Source organism: Bufo bufo, chromosome 3, assembly GCF_905171765.1.
Source record: "Bufo bufo chromosome 3, aBufBuf1.1, whole genome shotgun sequence".
Lineage (NCBI taxonomy): Eukaryota > Metazoa > Chordata > Amphibia > Anura > Bufonidae > Bufo > Bufo bufo.
Genome location: NC_053391.1, coordinates 328118795 through 328132181, shown reverse-complemented (window position 1 = coordinate 328132181; position 13387 = coordinate 328118795). Strand labels below are relative to the sequence as shown.

Below are 13387 nucleotides of genomic sequence, written 5' to 3'. Positions count from 1 at the left end.
CCAAACAAAACTCAATATTTATTACCCAGATTCTGCGGTTTACAGAAACACCCCACATGTGGTCATAAACTGCTGTATGGGCACACGGCAGGGCGCAGAAGAAAAGGAACTCCACATGGTTTTTAGATGCCATGTCCCATTTGAAGCCCCCTGATGCACCCTTACAGTAGAAACTCCCAAGAAGTGACCCCATTATGGAAACTAGGGGATAAGGTGCCAGTTTTATTAGTACTATTTTTGGGTACATATGATTTTTTGATCATTCATTATAACACTTTATGGGGCAAGGTGACCAAAAAATTGGTTGTTTTAGCACATTTTCTATTTATTTTTTTTTACAGCGTTCACCTGAGGGGTTCAGTCAAGTGACATTTTTATAGAGCAGATTGTTACGGACGTGGCGATACCTAATATGTATACTTTTTCTTATTTATTAAAGTTTTACACAATAATAGCATTTTTGAAACCAAAAAAGTTTTAGTGTTTCCATGTTCTAAGAGCTATAGTTTTTTTATTTTTTGAGAGATTTTCTTATGTAGGGGCTCATTTTTTGCGGGATGAGGTGACTGTTTTATTGGTACTATTTTGTGGGACATACGCGTTTTTGATCATTTGGTGTTGCACCTTTTGTGATGCAAGGTGACAAAAATTGCTTGTTTTGACCTTTTTTTTTTTTTTTTACGGTGTTCACCCGAGGGGTTAGGTCATGTGATATTTTTATAGAGCTGGTTTTTACGGACGCGGCAATACCAAATGTCATTTTATTTTATTTTTTCTATTTTAAATTATTTTTTTTTATTCCTTACTTGGGAACTTTTTATTTTTTTTACATGTGAAACTTTATTTTATTTTATTTTTTCAACCCTTTATTTTTTTTATTTTTTTTATTTTTTTTTACACTTTTCGTCCCCCATAAGGTCATACAAGACCTCTGGGAGACATTTGCTTCACTTTTTTTTCTTTTTCACAGTTGATTTCTCCTGTAACTGGGGCTGACATAGTAGCCCCAGTTACAGGACAAATGCACCCGTATAGAGGCTGTACAGCAGCAATCCTGCGCTGTACAGCCTCACAGCAGGGCTGATCGAGGTCTGTGAAAGACCTCACACAGCTCCTGCACACTCCGGTCACGACGGTCACATGACCGCCGGGCCGGAACAGGAAGCGCACAGCGCTGTGTCTGCAGCGATCGTGAAGGCAGGGACACCTGGGAACTGTCCCTGCCTTGTCTTAGGGTTGCCCTGCTGTCACTGACAGCGGGCAACCTGATCAGCAGCTGCACGATTAGCGTGCAGCTGCTATTTCTGACAGGACGTTTTAAAACGTGCTGTCAGAAATAGACGTCCACCCATAGGACGTTTATAGTCTATGGGCGGACGTGAGGCGGTTAAAATGCTGACATTGGGAAGCCAAAAAATAAATCCATGCGTTAGGGACAGCTAGGCCCCCTTCCGACTTAGAATACTGTAATGTCTCCAGTTTGATCCTAGCCTGCCCATACTTCCAAGTAAGATCCTTAAATATAGGGTGAATTTTCTTGAATCTATCCAGAGGGATCCATACGGGAGCATTATTCAGTACATATAGCAACTGGGGCATCATAACCATTTTTAAAAGGTTAACTCTACCTACCACCGAAAGAAAGAGTCTACACCATGACCTCACTTTAAGCCTAAAAGTAGCCAGCAATGGGGACAGATTAAGTTCTTCAAAATCCGATAGCCTCGGTGTTATATGCAATCCCAGATATTTAAATTTATCCACCCAGGGCACCAAACTATCTACTTGTTTGCCTGCCAGGGCCTGCCCATCAATTGGCATCAAAGAGGATTTTTGCCAATTTATCCGAAGTCCAGAAAAGCTACCAAATCTGTCAATCAATGCCATGGCCGCATCCAGGGACGCACCAATATCGCCCATGAAAAGTAGAGTGTCATCAGCGTACATAGCCACTTTATTGTGCAGCCCGCCGTATCTAAACCCCTCTATACTTGTTGATAAGCGAATATGCGCTGCAAGCGGCTCTATTGCAAGAGCAAACAATAAGGGCGACAATGGGCATCCCTGCCTGGAGCCCCTGGCAAGGGGAAAATAATCTGACAACCCTCCATTAGCTCTAATTCTCGCCTTAGGACTAGAATACAGGACCTGTACCCACTGAATGAACCGCTCACCAAAGCCCATAGTTCTCAGGACCCCCCACAAATACCTCCATTCCACACTGTCAAACGCCTTAGCGGCGTCAAGCGCAAGCAAGGCCCTGTCTCCACTGTTATCCGCCGGAATATTTAAACTAGTGTACAGCCTACGAAGATTAATAGCCGTCGATTTTCCCTGGCATAAACCCCGTCTGATCCGGGTGTACTATGGTCAGAATCACCTTGGACAGCCTGTTCGCCAACACCTTCGCCAGGAGCTTAACATCAGCTGTGAGAAGTGAAATTGGACTGTAGGAATCCAGTATTTTAGGATCCTTTCCAGGTTTAGGTATAACCACATATATAGCTTCCTGCATAGAATGTGGTAACGAACCTGCCTCCAATGAGTGCTCAAACACCTTAAGTAATTCAGGGAGTAATATCCCCTGCAGCTTTTTGTATACCTCTGCTGGGAGACCATCAGCTCCAGGCGCCTTACCACTTGCCATGTCCCCAAGTGCAGCTTCCAGTTCCTCAAGTGTAATCGGCTCCTCCAGCCTTTCTCTATCCTCTTCTGACAGCACCGATAACTGTGCCTCCCCTAGGAAATCATTCAGAGCCTCATCAGAACTAGATCCAGTGGAAGTATATAGAGATACATAAAAGCTTTTTAGAATATCTAATATTCCTTTTGTGTCCTGGCTACTGTTCCCCATGTCATCTCTCAGTTCCTGAATGCAAGAAAAGCCCCACTGGGCCAGCGAGACCACAGACAACAAATGACCCACCTTCTCTCCTTCATCAAAAGATCTCTGACAATAAAAGCTTCTCTTTCTATCTGCGGCCTGGACTAAATGACATCTCAGCTGCTCCTGAGCTACCGCCAGCGCCTCACTACTAACCGTGGTGGGGGATCTACTAAACTCTCTCTCAGCCTCAGCCACTAGTACATGCGCCTTAACATCCGCCTCCCTGGATCTGGATTTATGCTTGTTAATTTCTTTCATCAAAACTCCCCTCAGGAATGCTTTCATGGCGCCCCATACACCTGGTATCGAAGCCGACCCTGTATTGATATCAAAAAATTCCTTAATTTCCAGAGAAATCCCAGACAGGTCACCCAACACATTCAGCCAATGAGAATTACACTTCCACAGCCTCGGTCCCTGTCTGAGCACCCCCAGGCACAAGTCAATCTGCACCAGAGAATGGTCCGACAACGACCGAGGATGATAAACGACATCCTTAACCAATGGTAGCATTATGTCGTTAACAAGGGCCAAATCTATACGCGATAGCGAATGGTGCGTGGCTGATCTACACGAGAATTCACGCTTATCTGGGTTACGCAATCTCCATACATCCTGTACTCCTACTTCACCCAAAATATTCCTGAGAGCCGCACTCCCCGGTGAACCACCTGTTCCTTCCACCCGGCATCTATCTAGGGAGTCATTCAACGTGCAATTGAAGTCCCCTACCAATAGCCACGGCAACCCAGGGAAGTCCGCCACAAAGCCCATGATCTCTCTTATTAATGGGGAAGCAAACGGTGGAGGCACATACACAGACACCAGCACCACCTGTATTCCATCCACCTTACACACAACACACACATATCTACCCTCAGCATCCACACAATCCTGCATATGTTCATACCTAATACTACTATGCATAATCATACTTACACCTCTAGAATGAGAGGAATGAGTTGAATGTAACACATGGATCACCCAATTTTTACTCATCCAGTGTAAATTTTCTCCAGTCAAATGCGTTTCCTGAAGGCAACATATAGCCGGCTGAAACCGCCCCAAGTATTGAAAAATGCACTGCCTTTTCCGTGCATCCGCCATCCCTCTCACATTCCAACTTAAGACTCTAATCACCTGTGACATGGTAAAACTTCAAACCATATTTGAATCTCACAGCCCACTCGGACAACATTTGCTCATAGTTCAAGACCTTAACCCTTCCCCCCAACCTTCTCCCTGCCCCCCCCACCCCCCTCCCTCCCTCTCATAATCAGGTTACTGTAACTGGGGATCACTGTCCCCTCAGTATCCACTTCACACATTAAAACAGGGCAATCCGAGAGCAACCTGCCCCCCAACCTACAATAAACATAACAGTTTATAACACATTCCCTCAGGTAGAGAATCCTCCCCACATCTGAGAAATACATTTTACTTTCTTTACCGCCTGCTCCCTCCTCAGGAACTACCATGTGGTAGCATTACATAATACACTCCTTAACTGGTGCAACATTTAAAGCAATCCTAGAGTGCAAATGCATATATAAAGTGAACAAATGAAACCATATATCTGCCTCCTTCAAGTGTCCAGGGCTCCACTTCTCAATTGTCGCTCGTGGACGTCCAGCCAGTGCGCCGCCTCCTCCGAATCTTCAAAAAATCTGGTGGATCCCAATGCCACCACACGCAGTTTAGCAGGAAACAGCATAGCGTACTGGACTTGTAGAGCTCTCAGCCTTTTCTTTATATCCATAAATCTACTTCGCCTCCGCTGCACTTCGTTGGAATAATCCGGAAATATGGACACTTTAACCCCATTCAGGACCATCTCCTCATTGTCCCTTGATTGCCGCAGGATAGTGTCCCGGTCTTTAAAATGCAGGATCTTCGCCAGTATGGGACGGGGAGGTCTGCCAGGCGGAAGCGGCCGCATGGGGACTCTGTGCGCCCGCTCCACCGCATATAAGGAAGATAGACCTTTTTCATGAAATAGTTGATGCAACCATTTTTCCACAAATTCGGTGGCATTATCCCCCTCCGTCTTCTCTGGCATACCCACAATCCGCAGGTTATTCCTTCTGGACCTGTTCTCCAGATCATCTGTTTTGGCGTATAAAGCAGCTATATCTTTAGCAGTTGTTTTTGCCGCCATTTGCAAAGGCTGAATAACGTCCTCAATGGTGGACACCCTCTTCTCCAATTCAGAGGTGCGTTCTGAAATTTTGTGTAGGTCATGCCTAATTAAAGACACATCCGACCTCAGGCTGCCAACTTGCACTGTAAGCACCTTCAGTGTGCTGTTACAACTGGCCACAGCGGCCATGATATCTTTTAAAGTAGGCTCTGCATCAACAACAGCTTTAGGGCCTGCCGCGTCTTTTGCCGGCAGTGCAGGGGTTAATGGCGGCCAATTCACCGCATCTAGGGCCTCCCCATCGGTGGATCCATCCTCCTGTCCAGAGGAGGTATGAGCGTCCATCTCCTTTCCTTTGGCCCAGTCTCCCACATCGCTATCCGTGCGAGCAAACCTGCTCAGCTTTGCGGCCGCAGTCTGCCTCAGCTTGGGCTGTAAGGCTGGCCCCTCTTCTTCCTCGGCGCCATGCCGGCTCACCTCTGGCCTGTCGGATCGCGGCCCTTTACCGGACTTCCTCGGCATGTCGGCGCTCAGAAATTTACCACAGCACCCTCCTGTCGCCTCTCAACCACCAGGTAAGGAAGGATCAGCAATTTAGGGGTTGCTACCACTCTAAAGTCAGGATATCTGCAGGAGCTCAGTGCGGTGCGACCTACTCCATGCGCTCTCAGGCCACGCCCAAGAACTACATTCTTTCAGCTGTGCTCTGAGCCTACGACCCAAACACAATTTGTCTCCAGCCCAAAATAAAACTTTTAAAAAAATAGATGGCAATTCCATGTCGCAGTAAAAGAATTCCGCAGCACTCCTAGGATTCTTCCAAATGATGTCCTTTATTCACCAATGAAACGTTTCAGTGCTCTTACTGGGATTTTTCTCAATCCATGTCATAGATACTTGATAGATTTTTTTGGTAGGGTTCTATTAGCTCTGATTACAATATTGAAAGGATTGCAGCAGGCTAGCTTGCCCCTTTTATCTCACATAGCTTTATTGGGGAGACAAGATTGCATGATTTTTGCCTGACTTAGTGGGCCTGTCTCCAAAAAATTCAGTGCAATCTAGAAGCACCAGATTATAGAGCAGGAGAAGCTGGGCAGATTGACATATAGTTTTGTAGGAAAAGATTTAGTAAAACCTGCAATTTATACATTTTATATCTATGCTGTGAATACCTATAGGTACAGGAGGGAGGTGTTATCAGTGATGGCACTGTGTGTATAAGGCTGGTTTCACACGAGCGAGTGCCACGCTCCAGACTCGCAGCGTGGGTATTGGATAACAATTGACAGCATTATGTCGGTGTTATTAACCACCTCCGGACCGCCTAACGCAGGATCGCGTTCCGGAGGTGGCAGCGCTGCGCACAGTCACGCATATACGCGTCATCTCGCGAGACGCGAGATTTCCTGTGAACGCGCGCACACAGGCGCGCGCGCTCACAGGAACGGAAGGTAAGAGAGTTGATCTCCAGCCTGCCAGCGGCGATCGTTCGCTGGCAGGCTGGAGATGTGTTTTTTTTAACCCCTAACAGGTATATTAGACGCTGTTTTGATAACAGCGTCTAATATACCTGCTACCTGGTCCTCTGGTGGTCCCCTTTGTTTGGATCGACCACCAGAGGACACAGGTAGCTCAGTAAAGTAGCACCAAGCACCACTACACTACACTACACCCCCCCCCCCCCTGTCACTTATTAACCCCTTATTAGCCCCTGATCACCCCTAATCACCCCTGATCACCCCATATAGACTCCCTGATCACCCCCCTGTCATTGATTACCCCCCTGTCATTGATCAACCCCCTGTAAAGCTCCATTCAGACGTCCGCATGATTTTTACGGATCCACTGATAGATGGATCGGATCCGCAAAACGCATCCGGACGTCTGAATGAAGCCTTACAGGGGCGTGATCAATGACTGTGGTGATCACCCCATATAGACTCCCTGATCACCCCCCTGTCATTGATTACCCCCCTGTCATTGATTACCCCCCTGTAAAGCTCCATTCAGATGTCCGCATGATTTTTACGGATGCACTGATACATGGATCGGATCCGCAAAACGCATCCGGTCGTCTGAATGAAGCCTTACAGGGGCATGATCAATGACTGTGGTGATCACCCCCCTGTCATTGATTACCCCCCTGTAAAGCTCCATTCAGATGTCCGCATGATTTTTACGGATGCACTGATAGATGGATCGGATCCGCAAAACGCATCCGGACGTCTGAATGAAGCCTTACAGGGGCATGATCAATGACTGTGGTGATCACCCCATATAGACTCCCTGATCACCCCCCTGTCATTGATTACCCCCCTGTCATTGATTACCCCCCTGTAAAGCTCCATTCAGATGTCCGCATGATTTTTACGGATGCACTGATAGATGGATCGGATCCGCAAAACGCATCCGGACGTCTGAATGAAGCCTTACAGGGGCATGATCAATGACTGTGGTGATCACCCCATATAGACTCCCTGATCACGCCCCTGTAAAGCTCCATTCAGATGTCCGCATGATTTTTACGGATGCACTGATACATGGATCGGATCCGCAAAACGCATCCGGTCGTCTGAATGAAGCCTTACAGGGGCATGATCAATGACTGTGGTGATCGCCCCCCTGTCATTGATTACCCCCCTGTAAAGCTCCATTCAGATGTCCGCATGATTTTTACGGATGCACTGATAGATGGATCCGATCCGCAAAACGCATCCGGACGTCTGAATGAAGCCTTACAGGGGCATGATCAATGACTGTGGTGATCACCCCATATAGACTCCCTGATCACCCCCCTGTCATTGATCACCCCCCTGTCATTGATTACCCCCCTGTAAAGCTCCATTCAGATGTCCGCATGATTTTTACGGATGCACTGATAGATGGATCGGATCCGCAAAACGCATCCGGACGTCTGAATGAAGCCTTACACGGGCGTGATCAATGACTGTGGTTATCACCCCATATAGACTCCCTGATCACCCCCCTGTCATTGATCACCCCCCTGTCATTGATCACCCCCCTGTCATTTATCACCCCTCTGTAAGGCTCCATTCAGATATTTTTTTGGCCCAAGTTAGCGGAATTTTTTTTTTTTTTTCTTACAAAGTCTCATATTCCACTAACTTGTGTCAAAAAATAAAATCTCACATGAACTCACCATACCCCTCACGGAATCCAAATGTGTAAAATTTTTTAGACATTTATATTCCAGACTTCTTCTCACGCTTTAGGGCCCCTAGAATGCCAGGGCAGTATAAATACCCCACATGTGACCCCATTTCGGAAAGAAGACACCCCCAGGTATTCCGTGAGGGGCATATTGAGTCCATGAAAGATTGAAATTTTTGTCCCAAGTTAGCGGAACGGGAGACTTTGTGAGAAAAAAATAAAAAATATCAATTTCCGCTAACTTGTGCCAAAAAAAAAAAAATTCTATGAACTCGCCATGCCCCTCATTGAATACCTTGGGGTGTCTTCTTTCCAAAATGGGGTCACATGTGGGGTATTTATACTGCCCTGGCATTCTAGGGGCCCCAAAGCGTGAGAAGAAGTCTGGTATCCAAATGTCTAAAAATGCCCTCCTAAAAGGAATTTGGGCACCTTTGCGCATCTAGGCTGCAAAAAAGTGTCACACATCTGGTATCGCCGTACTCAGGAGAAGTTGGGGAATGTGTTTTGGGGTGTCATTTTACATATACCCATGCTGGGTGAGAGAAATATCTTGGTCAAATGCCAACTTTGTATAAAAAAATGGGAAAAGTTGTCTTTTGCCAAGATATTTCTCTCACCCAGCATGGGCATATGTAAAATGACACCCCAAAACACATTCCCCAACTTCTCCTGAATACGGCGATACCACATGTGTGACACTTTTTTGCAGCCTAGGTGGGCAAAGGGGCCCATATTCCAAAGAGCACCTTTAGGATTTCACAGGTCATTTACCTACTTACCACACATTAGGGCCCCTGGAAAATGCCAGGGCAGTATAACTACCCCACAAGTGACCCCATTTTGGAAAGAAGACACCCCAAGGTATTCCGTGAGGGGCATGGCGAGTTCCTAGAATTTTTTATTTTTTGTCACAAGTTAGTGGAAAATGCTTATTTTTTTTTTTTTTTTTTCATACAAAGTCTCATATTCCACTAACTTGTGACAAAAAATAAAAACTTCCATGAACTCACTTTGCCCATCAGCGAATACCTTGGGGTCTCTTCTTTCCAAAATGGGGTCACTTGTGGGGTAGTTATACTGCCCTGGCATTCTAGGGGCCCAAATGTGTGGTAAGGAGTTTGAAATCAAATTCTGTAAAAAATGACCTGTGAAATCCGAAAGGTGCTCTTTTGAATATGGGCCCCTTTGCCCACCTCGGCTGCAAAAAAGTGTCACACATCTGGTATCTCCGTAATCGGGAGAAGTTGGGGAATGTGTTTTGGGGTGTCATTTTACATATACCCATGCTGGGTGAGAGAAATATCTTGGCAAAAGAAAACTTTTCCCATTTTTTTATACAAAGTTGGCATTTGACCAAGATATTTATCTCACCCAGCATGGGTATATGTAAAAAGACACCCCAAAACACATTCCTCAACTTCTCCTGAGTACGGCAATACCAGATGTGTGACACTTTTTTGCAGCCTAGATGCGCAAAGGTGCCCAAATTCCAAAGAGCACCTTTCGGATTTCACAGGTCATTTACCTACTTACCACACATTTGGGCCCCTAGAATGCCAGGGCAGTATAACTACCCCACAAGTGACCCCATTTTGGAAAGAAGAGACCCCAAGGTATTCGCTGATGGGCATAGTGAGTTCATGGAAGTTTTTATTTTTTGTCACAAGTTTGTGGAATATGAGACTTTGTATGAAAAAAAAAAAAAAAAAAATCATCATTTTCCACTAACTTGTGACAAAAAATAAAAAATTCTAGGAACTCGCCATGCCCCTCACGGAATACCTTGGGGTGTCTTCTTTCCAAAATGGGGTCACTTGTGGGGTAGTTATACTGCCCTGGTATTCTAGGGGCCCAAATGTGTGGTAAGGAGTTTGAAATCAAATTCAGGAAAAAATGAGGAGTGAAATCCGAAAGGTGCTCTTTGGAATATGGGCCCCTTTGCCCACCTAGGCTGCAAAAAAGTGTCACACATCTGGTATCCCCGTACTCAGGAGAAGTTGAGGAATGTGTTTTGGGGTGTCTTTTTACATATACCCATGCTGGGTGAGATAAATATCTTGGTCAAATGACAACTTTGTATAAAAAAATTGGAAAAGTTGTCTTTTGCCAAGATATTTCTCTCACCCAGCATGGGTATATATAAAATGACACCCCAAAACACATTCCCCACCTTCTCCTGAGTACGGAGATACCAGATGTGTGACACTTTTTTGCAGCCTAGGTGGGCAAAGGGGCCCATATTCCAAAGAGCACCTTTCGGATTTCACAGGTCATTTTTTACAGAATTTGATTTCAAACTCCTTACCACACATTTGGGCCCCTAGAATGCCAGGGCAGTATAACTACCCCACAAGTGACCCCATTTTGGAAAGAAGAGACCCCAAGGTATTCGCTGATGGGCATAGTGAGTTCATAGAACTTTTTATTTTTTGTCACAAGTTAGTGGAATATGAGACTTTGTAAGGAAAAAAAAAAAATCATCATTTTCCGCTAACTTGTGACAAAAAATAAAAAGTTCTATGAACTCACTATGCCCATCAGCGAATACCTTAGGGTGTGTACTTTCAGAAATGGGGTCATTTGTGGGGTGTTTGTACTGTCTGGGCATTGTAGAACCTCAGGAAACATGACAGGTGCTCAGAAAGTCAGAGCTGCTTCAAAAAGCGGAAATTCACATTTTTGTACCATAGTTTGTAAACGCTATAACTTTTACCCAAACCATTTTTTTTTTACCCAAACATTTTTTTTTTATCAAAGACATGTAGAACTATAAATTTAGAGCAAAATTTCTATATGGATGTCGTTTTTTTTGCAAAATTTTACAACTGAAAGTGAAAAATGTCATTTTTTTGCAAAAAAATCGTTAAATTTCGATTAATAACAAAAAAAAGTAAAAATGTCAGCAGCAATGAAATACCACCAAATGAAAGCTCTATTAGTGAGTAGAAAAGGAGGTAAAATTCATTTGGGTGGTAAGTTGCATGACCGAGCAATAAACGGTGAAAGTAGTGTAGGTCAGAAGTGTAAAAAGTGGCCTGGTCTTTCAGGGTGTTTAAGCACTGGGGGCTGAGGTGGTTAAATACATTACAGACCTCCTAAGGGTTACATAGCATCATAAATCAATATAATGCTATGCGACTCAGGCAGTGCTGGAAGTTCAGATGGGAGCTGTCTGATACTCGCGCTGCGAGTCCAGAGCATGACACTTGCTCGTGTGAAACCAGCCCAAGTGTGCATACTGAGGTAGCTGTCAGTCACTGATAACATCTCCTCCCTGTACCGATAGCTGTTTAGAGCTGCAGATATAAATGTAAAATTTACAAGTTTTATTGAACTTTTCCCACAATACTATACATCAGCCTTCCCCATCTTTGTTATCAAGTGGCCAGCATATGACTCCTGCAGCCTCCGCAGTCATGTGCTGTACTACTGCTTAGCTATGGGTGCTATGAATCCGGACAACCCTTTAATAGACTGTGACTGCATAAATAACATAAACATGAATTCTGACTAATGGAATCAATCTGTTTTGGGGCCCTGTTTTTATAAAGCAATTGTTTTTTAGTTTTTTTTTTTTTTGTTTGTTTTTTTGTTGACATTGTGTTCTGCTTCTCTGTCTGCAGGTGAAGCGAAACATCAGTGCTGCAACCTCTTCACCCAAGCGGTTTAAGTCAGACCGTTCGGATGCTGCCAATAACAAAAATCGCAGCATCTTCCCTTTCCTGGAGAATTAACTGGCTGCACTTTATTAACTTGTGCCATGCTTATTGAAACGTAGTAAGGTGAGCGTCTGGATGTGTCATGAATGTAGGCAAAAACAAGACTGGAAGTTGCCTGAACGTATTACGTCCTTCAACGTTTGAACTGTTGTCTACAAAGTTGAAATATTTGATTTGTACAGATTGTTTGTAAATGTTCATGTTGTATTCTTTGCTAAGTTATCACTCTGTGTTCTTGTACAAATTATGTAAATTTGTAGGTATGTGCTCTCCAATGTAAAAAATTAGATGCTTGGAGCAAATAGTGTGTATGTGTATGTATGTGTGTATATGTGTATATATATATATATATATATATATATATATATATATATATATATATATATATATATATATATATATAGTGTGTTTTAGTCCGTATGAAAATCTCTTACTTGCAGCATGTAGTCTACTTTACTACTTTACATGGGGATTTAAATGACACAGAACACTAATGTAGTAGTCTCTTAGCATTTTCAAATATACATTTATTTGTTTTTAAGCATATTTTGTCTGAATGTAATTATATTGTTTGTAAAGTATTTTTGTAAATTGTTTTAATTGTAATTTGCTTTTGCAATTGAGAGTTGTGATTTTATTATTAAAATTGCCCTTCTAAATGTTGTATGTTTCAGTTTTTTAAACTACCATTCAGGGTGTGTGACAAATCAATTAAATGACTGCAAAGCTTTTTAATAACAGTTGGAAATAAAGGTTAGTTTGTAGTTATCAAATGAATATGAATAGTAAATTTGAAGATAAATTGTGTAACATGTACATAGGGAGCAGTCTATAATTGCATGCATAACGGCATCATTGTTTCAACTTGCATATACAGAAATTTTCTCGCCCATTTTCCTTGGGGGACACAGACCATGGGTATAGCTCAGCTCCCTAGGAGGCGTGACACTAAGTGAAAACTGTTAAGCCCCTCCTCCAGCAGCTATACCCTTAGCCTGGAGAGAGAGACAGCCAGTTTTTGCTTAGTGTCCAAGGAGGCAAGACACTCCCTGCTCTGCAGGGCTGTTTTTCTCCTTGTTCAATTTTAGATTTTTACATTTTTTTTTTTCTTCCAGACCATCAGGGACTACAGACGCAATAGACCTCTGTTTCTCCCGGGGTTGAGCTGCGCCAGTGCCGGTCACCCGCACTGCTGCCTCCCCCACAGAAGGCAAGGTGGACCAGGGCAGCCTAGCTCCCCTGCATCCTGCCAGCGCAAGTGTCGCCCGCACGCCAAGTCCCTCTTCCAGCGTCCTGCCACTACGGTGCCAGTAGCTGAAGGGGCGACCCTGCTGGAACGGACCGAGGGTGAAGACGGCTGATGGTGAGAGTGGCTTCTCCAACCCAACTGACCCCTCATACGCTGGCTCCTGGGTGTCTCCTGTCCTGCAATCATCCCTGGCCCCGGCCTCTGTACTCTCCCCT

General features: G+C 44.4%; 1 protein-coding gene across 1 annotated transcript in view; it reads left to right on the top strand.

The window, feature by feature from the left end:
- The window catches only part of CLSPN (claspin), a 68253-nt gene extending 56000 nt beyond the window's left edge, over positions 1 to 12253 (top strand). Inside the window, exon 25 of the mRNA XM_040424381.1 lies at positions 11828 to 12253. Coding sequence (XP_040280315.1) covers positions 11828 to 11938 — 111 coding nt within the window. The 3' untranslated portion in view covers positions 11939 to 12253. The remainder of the gene's footprint in view (positions 1 to 11827) is intronic.
- Positions 12254 to 13387: the final 1134 nt, after the last annotated feature.